At 36.6% G+C, this 22,874-nt stretch overlaps 1 protein-coding gene across 1 annotated transcript in view; it reads left to right on the top strand.

The window, feature by feature from the left end:
• The window catches only part of unc5cb (unc-5 netrin receptor Cb), a 159,421-nt gene that overhangs the window by 89,487 nt on the left and 47,060 nt on the right, over positions 1 to 22,874 (top strand). The window contains exons 3-4 of the mRNA XM_028463505.1: positions 9,400 to 9,543; positions 19,703 to 19,806. Of these exons, the coding sequence (XP_028319306.1) occupies positions 9,400 to 9,543; positions 19,703 to 19,806 (248 nt within the window). The remainder of the gene's footprint in view (positions 1 to 9,399; positions 9,544 to 19,702; positions 19,807 to 22,874) is intronic.

Here is a 22,874-nt window from a genome sequence, read left to right as displayed (position 1 = left end):
TAAATGTGCTAACACCTAAATGGTTTATGTTAACAAAGTTTTATAAAATCTTATTGGATTTACTATGACACACTAATGGGTGACTGTATTAACATAAAAATATGAAGACTTTTGTAGTGAGCATATCTTTGAGGCACAGTATGATATAAATTACCATAATTTTAGAAGCGGGGAACTGTTTCACAAAAAAAAAAAAAAAACATTAAACCCGTTTAAAACTCCGTTAGTGCATCGCAGGTAATTGGAGCGTAATCAGCAAAAATAAGGCTTCAATCATAACAAATTGTTCTTCACAGCTTGAAACAACTGGCTTGTGGTTCTACTTTAAGGTGGCTAAAGAGACGGAGCACAGGTGCACGTGCTGTTTAAAGGCGTTCTTTTTGGTCGATGGCACGCGGAGAGCTACATGGTGCTAGCATGGTACGGCAACTACCGATAAAGTACATTCATGATTGGACTTTATTGCTAGGTTCACATGATTACACCAAGGAAATGAAAGACTGACTTTTCTTGAAGAGTTTACTTGTGACTTGTGTTTATAAGCTTTTCAAGATATATTTTAAGAAATAATCACATAGCATTTAAAAAAAAAAAAACCTCCTTATATTCTGGCAGTTCAGGGCCACTAAAACATACAAAATGACAAAAAAAGAACACACAAAATGACAGAATACGACATAGAAGGATTTGTAAAAATACACATAATGACAGAAAAATACTCAAAAGGAAAGAAAAATACACAAAAGGAAAGAAAAATACACAAAAGGACTACTAAAACATACAAAATTGATCAAAGAACACACAAAATGACAGAATAATACACAAAGGGACAACTAAAATAAACAAAATGAATAAAAAAAACACACAAATAAACAACAAGAATGTTGTAAATGACTCCAAAAAGTTTCAAAATGACAGAAAAACACAAAATGACAGAAACATACACAAAAGGACTAAAACCAAGCAAAAAACACACAAACTGAGACAAAATTAAATACAAGACGACAACGAATTACACAAAACAACAGAAGTATACAATATAATTAAGCAAAATTACTCCAAAGATACATAAACTGAAAGAGAAATACATAAATGTCCTGCATAAAAATAGAGAAAACAAAAACAATGAAATGACAAACCCTTCGTTCTTTCCTATAATAATGCTCAGATTGGTAATTATTTTAAATACTGTCATTAATATTAATAATATTATGGCCCTCAACTCAGAGACAATCACATTTTTGTGGCCCCCGCGTGATATAAGTTGCCCATTTCTGCTTTAGGTATAAAATGAAGACATTAACGGTTAAGACTATGTTATGGTTTCTCGCAAGTTTTAAAAAAAAAAACACATTGATCTGAGCAAATGAGTGGTAAATTAATTATAAGGAGGTGCAGCTATAGTGTACGACACACTGGAGACAGCCTGTCACTTTCCCTGAGATATGAGTTGGGAGACCAAACAGGAGTATAGTCTTCATTTGGCCCGTTAGTGAGAGCACTTAGATCTCACTCCACCTCTAGATCTCCCTCTGTGACCAGCGTCCCTCCCTCTGTCTGCTCGGACCAATCAATAAAATCAGCCAGTGTTAAGGAGCTGGACCAGACTGATAACCATTATGGTAATAATTCATCTCCAATGAAACACTCTGCTAAAGCCAGCTATTAATGGGACATATTGCAGAATAATTTGTAGGGCTAATGGCCTCATTGGCAGGCGTGAAGTAGCCTTTCATCAGTGTCCCAGACTTTGTTCAAACTTGCTCGCCCTTCCTGATTGCAAGGAGCCTGAAAAGTGAGAAGTCTGTTGTTATGATGGCGTGTCTGTAATTCTAAAGCAGCACAATAATAGGAGCTTAGCATCTTACAAAGTCACAGCAGGAAGTGACTGTTAAAACTGTTAGCGTTAGTGTTTAAATTGAAGGCTCAAGCCTCCCAGGTCTCTCCTTGCAGTTGTTATTCTCTCCGTTGACAGCCATGTGTTTAATCCAGCTTTGTTCCACACAATAAAAACATTTTGTTAACTTGATTCAAGTCTCTAAAAGAATATGTATTAAGAGAGCGATATTGTATCTTTACAGACCCCACACATGAAGATAATATTGTATTTTTTCTATTTGTGTATTTATTTTGCAGGAACAATGCAATTCAACATAGAAACAAAGGTTTGCAGCTGATGTGATGCAAAAAAATTAATAATTTTGGTGTCAAAGTGTCACAGTGCAGGTGTTTTTTTAACAGAAGTTGTTAGATCTTGTTTGATCATGTGAGATTTTTGGCTTGTTGGAAGATCAGTAGTTGGACAGAGATGTGTGTTGTAAGGGTGTAAGAAAAAATCGATTCGGCGATATATCGCGATATTTCACTGCGCAATTATCGTGTTGATCAAAAAAAAAAATTCAAAATTGACGTTTTTATTATGTTTTTTAACTAATAGACATTTATTTGTGCTAACATATGCACAGCACATGCCTGATTTATTTATTTATGCTTAAATAAATCAGCTATAGTGTTGATCTTACAGTGTGTGGTTTGCTCCGATAATCTCAAAGCAGCACACTAGGGGTGTGCATTGGCATGAATCTGACGATACAAGATTTGCATATCACAATACGATATGTCCCAATACTAAATAATACCATATACATTGCGATATATCACAATGTCAATAATTACAAATTTCACCTCTACAAATACAAAATGTTATGAAATACAATTTATTTAATTTCTATTAAACTTAATTCAAGTACCAATATAAAAAAACAAGTGGTATGTTAATCAAACTGTCAAATAACATTTTTCAGAAAAGTTTAACTTTTTCTTCTACAACAAATTGTGATTCTAAGTTCTTAAATTCTTTTAAAAAAAAAAAAAAAAAACACATACATTTATAAAAGTGCCCAGTATGTTTTATGAAAATAAAGTGCTGTCAACTTCCAAGCTAAAATATTCCCTTGTTTGTTTTATTTTTTAAATGTTAATACCTTTTTGTTTTGGTAATAGATATCCTTTATTTATTTTTACCCATTTTGGAGATGTAAATATTTCTGCTTATTTTTTGTTGTTGTATCGGATTCTGTGATTTTTTTCTGTTGCTAATAAAAGAAAACAAACAAAGAAACAAAAAAACTTCCAAGCTAAAAACCATTGAGGAGTGAAGTAGTTTAACATGGTCTGATGTGATTCACTGACACATAGTGACTGGGCGTTTATGTGATGTGCACATGTTGGCACAATTAAATGGTTTTTTGGTTAAAAAACATGATTCGATTTTTTTTTGGATCGCTCAGATAATTGCGTGGTGAAATATTGCAATAAAATGCAGAATCGCACACATCTCTCTGCAACCACTGATCTTCCTCCAAGCCACATGATCAAACAAGAGCTAACAACTTCTGTAAAAAACTGTAAAAAAAAAAAAAAAAACACCTGCACTGTGACACATTGACACTAAAATGACTTATTTATTATTTGTGAAACAAAATAAAAAAAATCCTAATTTCTTCTCTGATAGGATGAACATTCAGTGTGAATCTGACAACATCAGAGAGAATGTTCATCACCGTGGAAGTGTTTTCCATCTGCAGAAAGCTTCGTGATAAATGACTGATCCTAGTACAGACTGGAAACAGTTATTTTTTATTTTAATATCCACCAATGCTTTCACCTTAGCTACTTTGCCAATGATGCCTCCCAGCATCACACGCGTCCTTGACATTCTCAAACTGATAAAAAAGAATAAACTGCGTCAGGAGAAAGAAAAAAAAAAAACCTATTGGCACGCACACTCTGGCTCTCACACGAGTGGAAATGCACATTCGGGCAGAGGCAGATGATGGCACCACGGACATGGCTGCACTTCCCTCCACATGTCGGAGCACGGTGTAAATGTTGCATGAGGACCAAGCTGGTGTGTGGGATGTCTCTGTGCTCAGTGGGGGTGCTGAACAAGGAGGACGTGTGAAACCAGTGAACCTGAAATAAAATGGCGTGTTCTTTTTTTAATCTTGAATTCTTCGTTTTTTTTCACCATCTTCCGACAGGATTCTGAGACGCTCTCCATCGATTTGATATGTTGAGTAAATGTGGACCCTTTGTTTAAAGTGTGATGCTCTAGATAAGATGAGAAAGTCATTAATTTGACTCTAAAATTTAAAGCGACATTATGCTTCAGATTGTATCTCATGCTAAAGAAAACTCCAACCATTGACAATGCATTTATAATTGAGTCTCTAAAAGATCAGTGTCTGAAAGAATGGAAAGGAAAATCATACATTAACATTATAATAATTACTATAATTGCATTCGTCTGACAATAAAAGCCTAATAACAACATGCATTTGCAGCCTTCACGTATGGTTGTAGCTTGCGGCTCATGTATCCTAATGCAAATGGCTTTAATTCCTATACTTTGATTATTTACAGATGCTCAGGGGTCACTTGTATTAGCCTGTCTTGTCTCTTGTTAAATTAGGTCTGACTCGTGAAACACCCTAATTTAAATTAGATTTCTGGAAGCGATTACATAACTTATTGAATTCACATGGGGGCACCACTGAGTCATCAACATTATTTTAGCGCAGTGTGATTGTATTTCCACGACAAATGTTTCTGAGTAAGATCACTGAGGATGTGTAGTAGTAGATTTTTGCTAAAGATGATCGAGCACAGAGATGGGCAACTCTATCACAGCGAGGGCCACAAAAATCAGAATCAGAATTAGAATATTTTACTGCCATTGTTGATGAACAGAATTCACAACTAGGAATTTGCTTTGGCTTATTTTCAGGTGCTTAAAAAAGGCGCAATAGCAAACAATAGAATAGGGTATGCAATGGCACTACGAGGGTACTCAAGAGTGTAAAATTTACACATAAAAGCGTTGAAAATATGGGGTTTTACAATGTTTTTAGTTAAAACAATAATCATTATAATGATGATGGAAATGATCTTGATTAGAACATGAATTGGAAATGAAACTAGTTAGTTTTGGTCCACCTCCAGGTGAGAGATGACCAAAAATGTAAAAAAATAACTAAATAAACGATAGAAATAAAAAAAAAAAAATCAGAAGGTACTAAATACAGTTTCTTTCCACTTATTTACAAACTGAGATTCTTTCAAATGTGTGTTATCACTTATTTATTCCATCATTATGCTCCATATTCTTTTTTTTCTCCATAGAATTCTGAGCAAAATGTTGTAGTTGGACAAAAGGGGGGTACATGAATTCATAAATAAGAGAAAGGGGGTACTTGAGAAGCACTGGTGTATGTAAAGCACACACATTTGTTTCTATAACAGTAATCATATTAAAACCATAACTCGTGGTGTAAATATTTTGTATGATGTCAAAACGTCTCAAATGTTTAATCCTGTTAAAATGATCAAATTATAACAACTTCCAATCGTAAAAACTAACTGTGTCCATCATTTTTGGTTTGGCCACTGGTTGACGATGGTTGCGTGTTTGTGTGAAAAACTGTTCTCTGGCCACAGAAAAAGGCTTTTGAATAGCGACTAGGCATGATTTGCCTGTCATAGTCTACTTTCTCTAACATCCTAGCTTGTGAGATACGTGAGCATGACAGTTCCAGGAAAATGAGATCAGCTTGACTCTTTTCCCCAGCGGTGCTAAACCTCCATATCTAAACCGAATACAGTCACTCTTTGGGGATGAGGTCGCGTGGGAGATTCACAGCATGGCTTTTTTTTTTTTTTTTTTTTTTTCTTTCTTTCTTTTTGTGTGTGAAAAATACAGCAACACGACTGAATATTTGCTTCCAACATTTGAAATTCATGTTTTTTTCTTTTTCTGAAGCACAGCAGTCTACCTGTAACTTTATGAATACTTTCAGGTCAATACATATGTAACACTTGGAATCGGTTTGTAACAGATCTGCCCAAGTTAGGGTTTAATAGCAAGTGATTCATAAAGAATGCAACAATGTATACTGTATATTTTTGCTTTTAATGTGCAAGACACTTTTTAAAGGTCCCACGTCATTCTATTTTTCACCCATCTCCATTTGTTCTAAGAACCCCAAAAACATGGTATTTGAGTTTTAGCCTCTGAAAAGTCACTTTCTGAGCAACTCTACACAAACAGGCTGATTTGGGGCCTACTTATGCATATTCATGAGTGGGCGTGTCTATAGACGGGACACTGACTTCCTCCTTCCCGCACGGTGACGTAGGGCCAGACGACGGCCCGCCCTCCTCCCACCCACTCCGTAGCTGAGCTCATGCTGCTTTATGAACATGAGACAGAGCGTGGGGGCGGGGCGTTTGCCGGTACATACACTGACTGTAGAAAATACATACATAGCACTGTGCTAAGGACGCTGAAATACTCACCTTGGTGGGCGTGTCTGTTTACATGTCAATCACGTCAGAGAGCTTCCTGGAGGCGCGGCTTCTCCTGCTCAGTGCCGCGTCAAATTGGTCATCAAAGTGGGAACGTGTCATCAAATTGGAGCGAGGTGTTTGTGCTCACCCTGCAGTAAGAAAGGAGCAAATCACCCTCTAACTAACCATTGAGGGAATCAATGAAAAAACACTTTGAGCATGTGTATGATGCCCTAAGCCTAGCACTTTTATGATGTTTAAAGCACAGAAAAGTTGATTTAACTTAACATGGGCCGTTTAAGACATTAATTAAACTTGGACATGTCGTCTTTTCACGTCTTGTCCAAGCTGTCTGGGGATATTTTACAAATTCTTCGAATTGTCCAGGTTTCCCAGGGACCTTGACACATCTCAGGGAACACATTCATTTAAATTACAGTAACTCTGCTAATTTTTTGCACTATCTGAGAAATTCCACCAGTTTCTGAAAGCTAAAGAGTTGCTCTTTAAAACCAATGTGGTTCATTACAGTAATTTTACTCGCACGTGACACAATCGTTAAAGATGCCGTTTTGAGAGAACCAAAGTCACAGAGAGAGAGAGAGAGATTAAAAGAGACCAAATAGCGGTGGATTTAATTGAAAAGGTTATTTATTGAAGTGTATATTTAATGATTATTTACTGTTTTGTAAGATGTTTCTCATTGTTTAAATGATTGAGAGATTTTAAGTTATACATGACATTTTTAAAGGACAGATTGTTAAAATACATAATAATAATCAAGTTAATGTTATACAGAAATAAATTGTTTTTTAAAAAACCTTATGGATAATAACTATTTATTTATTTTGTATATTGTATTTTGCAAGGTAAATTCAAGAAAACGTCGAGTGCTTTTTGAGTATGTCGAGGTTGAACCAAGTGTCCTCCTTTTATGGAAATCGGAACATGGTCACCCTAATTAAGCTGAAAATGAAATATAAGACGATATTATCCAATGGAAACCATGCATATCTGCAGTAGATGCTTTCTCAGGGTGTAGTTTGTAGCGTGTAGCCCATTCGTTCTCTCCCACGCGCCAACATTTCGCGCTAATTCACTCTGTGTTGAAGAGTATAATCTGTTTTCAAGAGGGGCAGCTGTGTGTTGGGGCATTTGTTTTGGGGATGATTTGTTTGTTTGGGTCCTGGCACCCAGATGAGCAGTAATCAGAGGAGTTAGCAAACAGGATCGTGTTATCCATGACGCTGACAATCCTCCCCCACAGGGCTTTAACCCAAACAGCGCTGCACTCAGGCTCTGTAATCAGGTGGAATTGTCACATACAGACATTTCTCAGAGGTTAGTTCACATGGTGTCAACAGAGAATAGATATTTCTAAATTCAACAGAGGTGTAAAGAGTACTGATATATCTCCAGCAGAAGTACTGTTAAGAAGTACAAGTAAAAAGTAGCTCAGTTAAATAGTACCGAAAGCAGGGTTAGTGTCAATTGTAGTTGTAATCATGTAATCAATAATAATTAGAATTCTAACATAATTATAACTGTGTTCATAATTAAAAATATATGTTGTTGTTGTATTCGTAATTGAATTGTAATTTGAATTGTAATTTGAATTGTAATTGCCATGGAAATGCAATAAAAACTATAATTTAGAATTGAATTGAACACAAAACTGTAGTTCATTTTTAAAATATGTTTCTTAACAAGTTAAGCTGCTGGTTCTCTTAAGGATCATTTTAGCATTTAAAAAATAAGAATAAATCCAGGGGCATACTGACAGAAAAAGGCTCAGACCCCCAAATCAAAAATATTAAATACCAATATTTTCATGGATGAGGAAGCCTAACAAGAGATGAAAAAAAAAATTGCATGATTGATGATATTTTTATCTTATTTTACAGGTTATTTAAGACATGGGTCAAAATTGACTCATGATGCTAACAGAAAGCTAACACAAGAGGATGGTCACGTTTTATGGCCTTATTTATTAAAGGCTCAGTAATTGTGATGAATTGAGAACATAATTGTAATGGACATTCAAAATGTCGGTCATCATAATCATAATTGAGTTGTAATTGAACATAGATAATTGAAGATGCAATTGTAATTTAAAAATGTAATTGACCCCAACCCAGACCTAAAGTAAAAGTTACTAGTTACTTTCACCCCCCACATTTATTTTTGGTAATAAATCTTGCCATGGTTCCCTTGCATACAGTAAACATCTCATGTATAAACTTAAAAAGGAAAAGATCAATCATCTTGCACAATTGGAACTTCATTTATTTTCCACAAAGCAATTTATATAAAATAAAAGGTACAATAAGTGTTTTAATAAAATAACACCAATAAATTAAGAAATTAAGAAAAATAAAGAAATTATCAGGCTGAAATAACAGGCTTTTTTTGACGCCGTGCATTACATTTAATAGAGGTGTCCTGATCCGATATTGATATCGCATATTGATCTAATATCAGCCAGAAAACGAATATCAGATTTTATCGGACTGCATCTAAAATCACCGATATAAGCTCTCCGTTAAAATTTCTTTTGAAATGCGAAAAAATACCTAACTAGTCTTTTACTGTAGTCTACTGGTCATTCATATACATTAATGTATATAAGTCCCTCCTTCACCCTATAGATCCCTAGAGCAAACAGCAAACAGGTGAATACGATTTTGGCTCTTACCTGACTCATAGACCTATATCAATGTGAACCGATGCGACCTTGTTATGTTCCGCGATGCGCGTGCAGAAAAGTAGAGGCGTGGCTTCTGGTAGATTGGGAGAGGCAGTGGGAGGAAGTGGAGCTGTTTAGGGCGGGACATTGAGACATTTCTCAGAAACTCCAGATATCAGCTTTAAGTACTAGTAAAATTACTAATTTAGAAATATACCCCTAAAAGCAACTCAATTACAGTAATGTGAGTACTTTTAATCAATTTCTTTCACTTCTGAAATTCAGTCTTAGTGTGTATATAACTTTATGTACCACCACATTTTTTTAAGTGATTCTTTCACTTGCTTTGTCGTCTCTTCTCGTAGGGCTCGTGGTGAGAGAGGCCAGCATTGAAATCACTCGTCAGCAGGTGGAGGAGCTGTTTGGGCCGGAGGACTTCTGGTGTCAGTGTGTGGCCTGGAGCTCCGCTGGGACCACCAAGAGCCGTAAAGCTCATGTTCGCATTGCCTGTGAGTATTTCTCCTCCTGCTTTCATCCCTTCTTTCAGAACATTATTCAGTTCCCATCTTCTCTCTCATCTTTTGTATCTCTCTCCAAACAAAACCTAGTGGCTGCCAAGTAAACATATCTCACAGACTGGCGTGTGTGGTATCATCACAGATTGTGGAGATAGTGGTGGTTTTACTAACATGAGATTCAAGTGTCTTTTTGAACTTGGGGCTGGTGGAAGTCCTAATGGAAGCTACATTGGTTTTTGTTGTGTGTCGTGTAAACATGACTAAGTGTCAAAAAGGAAGTAGGAAAGGTGGATACAGCTGTTTACCAGATGTGCTACATGTTATTTTATATTTATTTGTGTCTCAATATTGTACGTTTCATGGTCATTCTATTTGATATCACTGTTGTGTGGAGCTGGTTGATATATCGAGATTCAAAACATATCGAGGTTCCTATTTTGGGGATATAAAATATTACAATATTGCCTAAATCTATACTGTATATATTTATATATTGGAGCTTATTTAGTTTTAAAATACTTGTTTTAGGAGTCGCTGCTTTAACTACTTCTCAGAACAGCATAAAAAACACAGTTACATGGATTTCTGAGTGTGTCCTAATCCAGACTTTTCTCTAAACAAGCCACACTACAGAACTCACTCACACGTGCTGTCTTTTAAAGGAGAAAAAGACTAAATATTTTGCAGCTGTATGTTAGTAAATGTGCCTGTGTGGCATTTGGATTATTCAATTTAACCTAGAATTGTCTTTCTGTTAAGATTTCTTTTGAAATAAAATTATTGAGATTTATATCGTATATGAGTTTTGGTCCATATATAGGGTTTATTGTTAAAGTTGCAGAGGTGGAAACAGGCAAACAGGCCTGGAGCTTTTGTAGCTTCACCTAACGTGATCAGAGTTTCACTACAAATCTGCTTTGTCTGCTGTGCTCCCACAGATGTAAAGTTGGCAACAAACAAATAAAAGTGTTAAGGTCACTGCCTGCAAAGACGTTGCGTAGGTGTTATGATGTCCTGCAGCTAATGGAGCCAACCTATGCTCAGGGCTTTATGGTCACTCTGACAGAAACAACCAGCACTGTGAGCACAGGTCACAGTTTACAGGTAAAAATATTTATAGAAGATTTCTGAAATTATTATATAAAAGTTTTTCTTACTTTTTAGCTGTTTCCCAAGCATTGTAAGCACATAAAAACTCTGGAGTACATGATCTGGGCTTTTTTAAAGCGATATCAAGTCACTAGTTCTGCTTAACAATTACTGTTATATAACATTTATCATAATTATTGTCAAAAGTAAAATTTGTTTTATAATTTAAAAAAAGTTAAAAGTGTTTCCCAGTGGTTAAATCAAATGTTGTCTTGCTTACCTTTGGAAAAGATAACTGGGGGGCCCTTTATTGACTTTAATCAGTTTATTTTGAATATCTTGCTGTTATGTACAGTATGCAGAGATGTCTCCCTCCTAAATTCTGCTACCATGGCAACTGTTGTTATTGACCGCTCACAGGCCACAGAGATCACATTTTTAAGGGAAATGTGCTGCTGCTTTCATGGTCTTTTCTGTCAGCGGCAACATACATCAATTTCTTAATAAACTGGACAAATTGGACTGATCTGTGAAAAACCGGGACAAATCAATCATTTGGGGGAAATCGACCGGGACACGGGACCGAACTCTGAAAACCAGGACTGTCCCGGGTAAATCGGGACGTCAGGTCACCGTATCTTAGCAGCAAATGCTAGCATTAGCATCATTGAAAGGGCTAATGTAGCTTTGAAATTTTGCCATTTTTCTCTAATTTCTTATCTCTTAAGACAGGATTCACACAGTCTGTGGGTTCATTGCATGTTGCTATAGTCAGGTAAATCTAACTGAAACTGTAAATATGTAATATGTGGAGCATGGTGAAAGCATATATCTTAATGTGCTTTCATGACGGTAGGCTGTAGTGGATTATGTGTAGCTGTCACCTGAATTGATCACGAGTCGCCCACGAACCTCAACGCTTTCCGGTGTATAGATTCTAGGATTACTTTCCCCGAAAAACTAATCTTCACCCATCTGGCTCCATCTGACTACATGTTTGCTTGGATATGCTACTTGGTTTCTTCATGCATTGAGTGAACTTCGTACATCTGAAATGCTCTGAGCTTTTCCTGCTATCACTTCTATTATTTTGGCCTGGTGAATCAGAGTCATTCCTCTCAGTCTCCCGCCGAGTCTACTCCTGCTGCTCAACCTCCGATAATCACCCGTGATGAGCAGCCTGCCAGCTCTAACCTATCCCTCAAATCACAACGGGCCTTTCTTTCCCTCCCCATTAGCCTCTGCTGAATGGATTTGCTCCTCTACTGGGCTTTTTCTCCAGTCCGTAGTCCACCTCTATCCCGTTAAGCTAATGGAAACTGGGGTTGTTTTCCTCTCTTCTCCCATCATCTAAACATGCTCGGCTTAATCAGATGATGAGTCACAGCAAGAGAATCCGTGTACCCTTCGTTCTTTGGTTATTCGTGTGGTTATTTTGTTTTATTCACTTAAAACCAAAACAGCTATATAGTTATCTCAAAAACCAGACAAGCAGCGTTTTCATGCAGTCTGCGGATGTTTTAGCTCGTAAAAAGATAATAATAATAATAATACATTTTATTTGTATAGCGCTTTTACAGTGCTCAAAGACGCTTTACAGGGATAAACAATACAGAGGCATTGACTTAAGTAAAAACACAATGTAATAAACAATAGGTAGACTACAAGATAAAATGGCTATATATTAAAATGGCTATATATTAAAATGGCTTTACATTAAAATGGCTATACGAAATAAGTGGGTTAAAAGATGCTCACGTTTATGTTTTGTTTTATGGTGTTACGTCCAAATAGTATCCAAATAAACAGGTGATTGACTATCGACTATGAGGCTGGTGTCAGGAACAATAGATGTTAGAACTTCTACCATTTGACACTTTTGCAAAAACAATTGAACAACTTTTTTGAGGACAGTAAAAATTTATTATTTTGCAAGTTATAATACTGCGAGCCACGAACAGCAGCCGTAAACACACATGGAAGTTGATCACAAGAAACGAGGAGCACCAGTAGAGTCATTGCTTTTTGTAACGTCATTTTTTTGTTTTCTATTATTTATGTATTAATACTGTTTCAATTCACCAGTTCATCAGTAATGTGATTTATGCATTGCTCTTTTTTGTCCGAGAGCAAAAGTCCGTCCCCCATCGGTGGGTCCTCTCTGTGTGGTGAGCTTAATACATGAAGCTCTTGCCCATAGTTTCCCTTAAATATCAAAATACAACACAAACAGAGCAAGATTTAATTTTAAAACAGAAAAACGCTGCTTGTCTGTTTTTTTTTTTATTTTTCTGTAACTCTGTTTAGCTTTTAAGTCAGTAAAACAAAAAAACCACACTGTTTATTTGTTATTTTGATTTGGTTTTAAAATGTAATAACCAAAGAATGAAGGGTACACGGATTCCAGAACGTGCGAGTTAAGATAAGAAGTGGCTGTGTGGAATCCTAGTGTTGCTAAAAGTATTGCAAGAACCTCCTGAAGCAGAAGAGAACAAGCACATTCTGTACGACTTGGTTTCCTTCATGTAACCTCCACAAAACTGCTTTAATTGGCTTCTGTGCAATGCTTGCCAAAGAGAGGCAATAATGTGTTCACAGACGCAAATTAAATAAAATAATCAAATCAGCAGGAATGCCTTTCGAAGGTCTGACGGAGGGTATTTGTTACTGCAAAGCCTGGAAATGGATTTTATTTTCTGTTTGGAGCCACGTAATTTGTAAACTAAAATAAATCCTCAGTGTTAAAAGTGACATCACCATAGAGTGACTCGTCGTTGTCCTTCTTACCGGAGCACAAGGAGCAAACAATTTACCTTCTAAAAGGAGAAATATTTTTGTAAAGGTGAAAATGGCGAGAAATTAGAATGTTAAGCATCCAGGCATGTTAAGGTAATGGTTGACATATGTGTGTGTCCTTCTGCGGGCCCTGAGAGGTTGGAAGTGTTAGTGTGAAGGGCAGACAGAGCTTTGACTCCCACAGGAATGCCTACTCAGCTGGTTCCACACCCATCAGCATGCCACAGTACCCTTCAGGTTAGGAGAGGCAAGGAGTGAGCGACAAAACCGCATCCTAGAAAAACCCTATACATGCATAGTAAGCATTGTTTCTCATTCATATTACAAGTAATATCATATTTTAGTAAATAATGCTAAGGTTACCATACACATACTCACTGTAATGCTGTGGTTAAACACTATAATACACTATAATTCAAACCAAACGTGTTTAAATGCACGCCTTTGAACTTTGATTCAACTATAGAATTTATTATTTGTTGACGTCGATATCTTCCCACATAATCCTTATCTTCACGACACACACTTAAATATACACAGTTCAACACTCACTGACACAGGTATACGTGATAGAGCACGAACGATAGGGGATTTTTAGGGCCAATATTGGGGTTTTCATAAGCTGATATCTCATGCATTTGCTGACTTGCTGATATACACTGGATATATAATGTACATAAACAGAAATTCTTATAATACCCTGAGTCCAGACAAAGAAACCAAACAGTAGTTCATTACAATAAGGAACTATAACCAAGGTTCAATATTTTTTATTGTCATTTTGTTTCAATAAAAACAAAATTTATTTCTCAGGGCCAGCCTCATAAAGAAATATTAACGGAACTATAGTGCAATATAAACGTAATCAAAATAATATAAATTTATAATACAGCAGTGGTTCCCAATCTTTTTGTCCCATGTACCCCCTTTGCATTTTTGTCAAATCATGTGTACCCCTCTTCATATCATAAGTACCATCTCCATAATTTCATATGCTGTTTTATATGTGAAACAATGGGCTCTCATAAACCCCTAAATGTGTCTCAAACATTGGTTTCCTAAGGCTTAATCTACAAATTCAAAATGATGTGTGCAAAGTGTAAATTATTTAAAAATCATATATCATGCAACTTACAGTATATGTGATTACTTCAATAGTAAATAAATAGGATCTCCTTTGTAAAATGTAGCTAATTATTGTCTCCTATTGCCAGAAGTGTGATAAAATGGCCTCTACAGCATAAAATATACCTGTTTAAATAAATTACAAGAAAATATAGTCATTTATTGAGCAATATTACTGGTAGTTTGTGGTGAATTTGCTAAAAAAAAAAAAAAAAAAAAAAAAAAAAAAAAGCCTAAAAATGAACATTTCCCAACAGTTTTTAATCATTTGTTAAATCTGTCCAAGTACCCCTTGCAATGTGCTCATGTAGCCCAGTTTGGGAACCACTGTCATAAAGAAAGTACACACAAGTAGTGTAAAAATAAGTAGGATGTTTTGCAGCATCAGCGTTTAGGCTTATTGTTCATCAGGTAATAACACTGTCAACATAAAGCCACTGATAAATAAAGGCAAACTTGTGCAAACTGTATTTCTGGAATACAGTGTAAAAGTAAAGTTGCTCAAATCTCAAACGGTAATCATAATAAATCAAAAATGTATTGATTAATGCAACTGTAACTAATGCACTTGTCCCTGTGTTGTAATTTTGTAATCATTACTGCTGATTGTGAAGAGTCAGCGTTTAATACAGAAAGCACAGCAAAGAGCCACAGAATTTCAACACAGCAAAAAAGTTAATATCAGTGACATATTAGAGCCCGCCCAGTTATTTAGCAGGACTATTGATCGATGTCGATTAATTAGTGATGGTTTAAATCGGCCTCACCGATTAATTGGTTGGGCTCTAATACATGATTTATCCAAGAATTAAGTGGAGCAGCGATTCTCACCTGGTGGGTCGGGACCCAAAAGTGGGTTGCGGACCCGTACTGGGTGGGTCGCGGACAGCTGGTCAAAAATTAATTAATACTTAATATCTCTCATGTTGGACTTGTCTTTTATTTTGAAAGAAACTTTTCTTTTGACAGTCATGCTGTGAAATGCATGTTACACAGGAAAAAATATAGATTTTTGTTTTTAAAAAAATTATATGTGTGTGTTTTCAACAGCGATTTTAGAAAAACAAATTTGCTTGGTTGAATTCTAAAAAAAAACTGGGTCACGATTTAATGACCGTGGTAAAATGCGGGTCCCAGGGTGAGACCAGCTGAGAACCCCTAAAGTGGAGCACTGCCACAGTGTTGGGAACGTTACTTTAAAAAAGTAATTAGTTATAGTTACTCACTACTTGATCCAAAAAGTATCTGAGTTATTGTATTAAGAAGGAAAGTAACTATTTGTGTTACTGTTAAAAAAAAAAAAAAAAGTTGCTATATGTCAAATAATTCAGATTTTTTAGATGCGTGTGTCGTGAGGTGCTTCATTAAATTTAAGTTGCTAACAATGGATGTCGACAAAGTCTTCACTCCTGGATATAATGAACACTTCACATGTACGTTCTTGCCTTTGACCACAATTAATTTAAAGTAGCGTTTATATCGTCACCTTAAAAATGACAACTTTTCATCGGACTGCTCCACGCTCGCCATCTCTGCTGCTTCGTCAAATCTGTAGTTTGTGTGCGTGCGTGCGTGCGTGTAAAAACACTGGCTCTGATTGGGTGCGTGTGTGTAAAAACACTGGCTCTGATTGGCTACCATGAAACATGACGCTGCCTTAGCCAATCATAATCGCTCACCTTGTTTTTAACCCACCTCCTCGCAACAGCTGCGTATATAGCCAAGGGTGCTTTTGGATCACAGTTTATTCAATCAATGCATGTAATGCACCACATTTAACGTTCAGTAACGTTAACGGCGTTGTAACGGTGTAAAAAGTAATTAGTTAGATTACCAAAATAAAAATAAAAAACGCCGTTACATAACGCCGTTATTTTAAATGCCGTTATGCCAAACTCTGCTAATAACTATGGCAATCCAAAAGGCACCAAATTTAATATTTGTTAGTTTTTTATTTACAATTTTTACCAATTGAGGATGAAGCCCTAACGCAGCAAATTAGCATTACCGATATCTGACGAATACCCACAAAATAAAAGTGTCACTGCTTTTGTGGTCATGTATGCATTGGTAGTTTAAAATGTATTTTCTTTCCTCTGATATCTTCACTCTCTCCGTCTTGCGGTAAGATGTCCTCAAATCAAATTTTAAAAACCTCATTCAATCCCTGGAATAAGCCCTCCTAGTCCTTTTTACTATTATTATCACTCCAAACTCTTCCAGAAATTGCTTTCAATTCAGCACTTTCTTTTATTTTTTTTATAACGCACTGAATTTTGTCAAATTATGGGATGTTCCCCTGAGGACGTGCACACACTCGGGTTGAATAGGGACAAGGGCTCTTGTTGAATTTGTTTTTTCCAGGTTTATTTTTCTAAATTTTTGCAGGTCTAGCAGCATCCTACATCTTACAACAGGAACCGAATCTCTTTTAACCTTGAGGGGACGCAAAACAGAAATTTGTTCAATTAAACAATAAAATGTCTTCCCATTTTATATTCAAACATAAAAAACTAAAGAAGACATAAAATGATATTCATTTTTATGATTTGGTTCCCATCTGTTCATACGCAGCTTCCACTAAAGAGCACCTATTGTATTTCTACCCATGGATGTGGGTGCTATCTTGTGTAAGACTCAACCTTAGAATTAGTTCAACATCGAAAGTACAAATTCTGACGTATGCTTTGTGTCACTTCTCATCTGCTGCAGCTTTCAGTTTGCACTAAACTCCGAGCTAAACCTCAAAATACAAAATCAATGCACTATTGTACAGCTTTCTGATGTAATAAATCTCTTCTTTATGTTAGTACGCATTGTCGATAGCAGTCCATTACTGGCATTGTAAAGAAAAGCCTAATCCTTTCCACAGACTGTGTTGCAGAAGGAGGATCATTTCTGGGCTTGTCATTATGGAATCCAGCAAAGGATGCAAAGATGACATAAAAGCTTTTAAAACAGATTTTTTTTTTCCTTATAAAAACTGCATTTATATCCTTAGTGCTCAGGAATCAAGTATAATATATTATTAAAAAAGGTTATATACATTAGACAGTAGTGCTGGGATGATACCCTTTTATCCCGATTTAAGTTTAATCATTCATTTTGATTTATATTGCATTTCAATTGCAATTCTATAGTAATGATTATTGCTTCATAGTTCCTAAAAACAATGCACATCACAAGTCAGTCAGTTGGACTGACATCTATGTATTTATTTATTTATTTATTCATTCATTCATTCATTCATTTTTCTGACATTTATTTGAACTAAACATGAAAGTGCACTGCACTACATGCAGTATTTTTCCCCACATTAATATAGAGTCCATATAACTGATGAGGGTCAAATACTGCTGTACATTATTCTACGTTATAATTCAGTACATCTTCACTATGTCCTGGCAGGCATTTTTCATAGGAAATAAAATTGATAGAGTTTGGAGGAAGTTTGGAGGATTAATCTTGGATTTGATGCTTCAGTGACTCCAATGTTCCAAAGTGTTTCTGATTCTCTCCTTCATTCATCATCCTCTGCTCTCTCCTCTCCTCTCCTCTCCTCTTTTCTTCTGTTGTCTGTGTTGCCCACGGTACCCAGCGTACTCAGCGTGACGTGTCTGATGAGACGCCATTTGTAATCCTGGTCTGTTCACTGCACTGTCCCTTGATTGTTCTGCTCCATCAGAGACGCTGAAATCACTAAAATGTTTGTTTTTCACCTAAATGCAAGTGATCCCATGTTCCCTCTCTTTCCCTTTGATCTAAATCATGTGCAGGGATGAGAAATCACTTGCATCACTTGCTATGTAGTACTTGTGCAGCTGAGGGAACCTATTTCCTCTAGATTTTTCTAAAATAAACAGTAGACCAGTGGTTCCCAATCTTTTTGTCTTATGTACCCCCATTGCATTTTTGTGAAATCCTGTGTACCTGTACCCCCTCTTCATATCATAAGTACCCTCTCCATAATTTCATATGCTTTTTCATTTGTGGAACAGTGGGTTCTCCTGATCCCCTAACTGTGTCTAGAACATTGGTTCCCTAAGGCTTAATCTACAACTTCAAAACAAAGAGTAGAATTTCAAGTAGAATTCACTTTTTAAAAACACCAATGCAACTTTTATGTAATTACTTTAATAGTGAGTAAATACTGTCTGCTTTGTAAAATGTAGCTAATTATTGTCTCCTATTGTCAGAAGTGTGACAAAATGGTTTCAATAAACTACAAGAAAATATGGTATTTTATTGAGCAAAAGTATTGTTAGTTTGTGGTGAGTTTGTCCAAAAAATTGCCTAAAAAGAAACTAGCAACATTTCCCAATTATTTTTTTATAGGTCCTATGTCATTTTTCTTCTCCATTTGTTCTAAGAACCCCAAAAACATAGTATTTGAGGTTTATTTTCCCAAACTCTCCTGTTTTCCAGAGTTTCAGCCTTTGAAAAGTCACTTTCTGAGCAACTCTACACAAACAGGCTGATTTGCGGCCTACATATTCATGAGTGGGCGTGTCTATAGATGACTTCCTCCTCCCCGCGAGGTGACATAGGGCCAGAGGACGGCCCGCCCTCCTCCCACCCACTCCGTAGCTGAGCTCATGCTGCTTTATAAACACAAGACAAAGCGTGGGGGCGGGGCGTTCGCCGGTACATACGTAGACTGTAGAAAATACATACATAGCACTGCACGAAGGACGCTGAAATTCTCACCTTTCTGGGCGTGTCTGTTTACATGTCAGTCAAGGCAGAGAGCTTCCTGGAGGCGTGGCTTCTCCAGCTCACTGCTGTGTCAAATTCGTCATCAAAGTGGGAACGTGTCATCAAATTAGAGCGAGGTGTTTGGGCTCACCCTGCAGTAAGAAAGGAGCAAATCACCCTCTAACTAACGATTGAGGGAATCAATGAAAAAAACACTTTGGTCATGTGTATGAAGCCCATATAGCACTTTTATCATGTTTAAAGCACAGAAAAGATGATTTAACTTAACATGGGCCCTTTAATCTATTTGTTTGATCTTTTCGAGTCTATACCCCTAGGGGTACAACATGTATCCCTGTTTGGGAAACACTGCAGTAGACTATACCATTATGATACAGTAATTTACTATGTGAAGTGACGCACCATATGTATTTGTTTTCTGTAGATTTGAGGAAGACTTTTGACCAAGAACCTCTGGGAAAGGAGGTTTCACTCGAACAGGAAGTGTTGCTGCAGTGTCGCCCACCTGAAGGCATCCCAGCTGCTGAGGTAAGACTAATAACTAAATAAAAAAAAAGAAACTAAATTGATTAAAAACTTTCCTTCACCCATGTGTTTCAGAATAGAATATTTATTTGCATGCGTAACATTCTACAAAAGTGTAATTTGCTTTTTTTTTTCTTTGTTTGAGCTGAAAACTGTGTTGGCTTCAATGTTAAACTTTCCTATTTCAGCAGTTTTAATGAATAAATCAGACACGGTATGCTGCACAGATAAGAATGTTTTTACCACTGACCGAGCTGCTAAAGTATCTCTAGTATTTCTTACGTGCAAGTCAACCACTGCAGTTTTCAGGAGGCTAAATTGCATTTACCTTCACAGTTGTGTTGCGTGCTACCTTAGCTCAACCAACGCCTTCTCCCTTTTCTGCTTTCCACAGTCAAACACTATTAAAGCTTCATTCGAAAAGGTTCAGTTGAGATTACCGGAACATAAATAGACGCTGAAAGCGAGGGATATATATTTTTCAAACATTTTCTTTTGCTGGGGGAGCTCAGAATGAACTCAATAATGCTTGTGATTGACCTGGAAAAGCTGAGTTAAGTGAGTGGAGCTGTGTAGAGTTTGCTCCTGCTGAAAGTGCTGACGGGCCAAATGGATAAAAGTTTAAAACCGGCACTCCAGACAACCCTGGCTTGTCTGATAGTGTTGTTGTAACAGCAGAATTGGTGCCACTGCTGCTTGTCCAAGTCCTCCTCCGTTCCCAGAAGAGCTCAGTGCTGCAACTGACGACTTAGCTCTGATTGTGTCACGTCTATGTTGTGTGAGGAAAGGAGCCACATTATAAGGAGACAAATAACAGTGATTTTAGATCAATTATTGTTGTGTCGGTGCAGCTGCTCCACGCTGTTGTATGTTGGTAAAAGAAAGCAAAATTTGTTTCTGCAGAAATGTATTCTCATGGTGAAGAACATAAGGAAGCTTTACTTTAAATTACAGATGCATTACAATGCTGTTAATTTTTTGCATAATTCCCTTCGACTCTTAGAAAAAATAGGGTTTTAAACCAACAATGAAATCAGAATTAGAAAAACTTAATTTATCCCAGGGTGACATTACTTGTGTTACAGAGGCTTAAGAATTATTACAAATAAAAAGACAGAAAGAAAGAAAGAAAACATTCAAAATTAGGTAAAAGACAATTAAGTAAGGATTGAATACAAGTGCACACATTACAGTAGAAATAAAAATAATAAAATAAAAACAATAATACAAATGTACAAATTTATTATTTTAATGTTTTATTTTATGAACTTGTAGGGTTTTTTTTATCTGGTAATTGTCGCTTATCTTTTTTTTAATTATTATTTTTTTATTTTAATAATATGTAAATGGAAGTGTGATATGTTATTGTGTAGTTACATTTTTCACTGTATATGTTGTTCTATAGTTCCTCTAATTTGTATTCTTTTGGGGTGACATGAACATTCTGTCCAGGGATTACAGATGAAAAATAGCCTTCTGGCTAAATCTGGTACATTTTCTGTATGGACATTAATGTACACTGTCCCTGTTAAATAAACCAATTAATAAATAAACAGCTATGAATAGGAAAATACTGTTTTTAGTCAAAATTTCCATTTCTAGCAGTCGTTTTCCTACAACCGAAATATTTTTTTACCCTTACTTTGGTTTGTTCACAAGCAACATCTTCACGTCTTACCCCATGTAAAATAAAACAGCTAAAATCACAACATATGTGCCATCATTGTTTGTCAGATCTTCTCTTAGACAAGCGTGCCATAGAACGCGCTCTGTAAAACGCAGGTGGGCCGAGTCTGTGGTTTTCACATGAGTCTAAAAAAATCAGGAGGAAAAAGAAAAGTTGTGTCAAAATCCGAATCCTCCCGCCTGAAGGCAGAAGAAGAGGAGCTGTTTGTCTGGGGGTTGCTCTCTCAGGGCTCTATTATGACAACGGCGGGCAGTAATGTTAAAGCTGAAGGCACTGAGTTGTGGCTAGATACTGCTTTTGCTTGAAATGAGGAAACTTCCATACGTGTGCCAAAACCACCTCTTGGCTTGTCTAGAGTGGTTTTCTGCCACTTGCACCATTGTAGGCTACTACAATACTAGCAATGTGACTCAAAAGGAGGGTTTTTCTAGTTCATAGGAAAGTTTGACTGTAAGCTCGCCCATGACACACATTCAGCTTTGTTTCTGTGTTTGGTTTTGTGCTTTCAACACAGGGCTCAGTGTGCTGTTCTCAGACTTCAGTGGTTTGTGGTTGGTGGATAAAGCACGGGGCACTCCTGTTGAATCTTGGCTAGATATCACATGATAACATTGTGCAAAGCTAGCACAAGTAGGACGCGTGACAATGCACCGGTTGTATTGTTTGCGCTGTTGCTGTACCACATGTAGACTCGTATCAGCAATGACATCAACAAAGCAGTGTGTGGATAGCCACGTGATAACACGCTGCAGCGGAAGACCTTTATCTTTTCAATAGACTTGCACGGAGCTCTTTTCTCTGATGCTAACAAAATGATGAACAGGTGGACCCTGATGAAGCTTTTCAAGTGCTTTTGTGATTTCCATCTTTATCAAGGTCGTCAAAGGGATTTCGATTTGCAGGGAGCATAGCAAAAATCCACTTTTACAGTTAATAAATACTGCACCAAAGCAGGGTACAGACGTAAGGATTTTGTAAATTTGATGAGATTTTGTATCTGTTAGATCCCTGCACACATAAGGATAAAAAAAATAAATAAATAAAAAATACTTTAAACAGCTTGCTTCTTGATCGGCTACATTCCGTTCCACGGTAAAAAAAATCACTGGGTCATCTGTCGTCGGCTTTCACCGCACGCACACGAGGAGTTTTGGTCGTAAATATTGAACTATTGAAGTTTAATATTTACAATTGTCGGCCCCAACCCATTTACGAACCCAATTATCAGACCACAGCATAATTTTTGTAAGACATAGGTAGGGCTGTAATGAAATAGTTAATTCACAATGCAATATGAAATACGATATAGGGCTCACGATACAATATAAAAACATGGGGAAAAAAAATCCCAATGAAGAGTAACAAACCTTTGTTGATGGAAAAA

This window comes from Gouania willdenowi, chromosome 12, assembly GCF_900634775.1.
Source record: "Gouania willdenowi chromosome 12, fGouWil2.1, whole genome shotgun sequence".
Lineage (NCBI taxonomy): Eukaryota > Metazoa > Chordata > Actinopteri > Blenniiformes > Gobiesocidae > Gouania > Gouania willdenowi.
The sequence above is the reverse complement of the archived record's forward strand: the minus strand, read 5'-3'. Positions and strand labels throughout refer to the sequence as shown.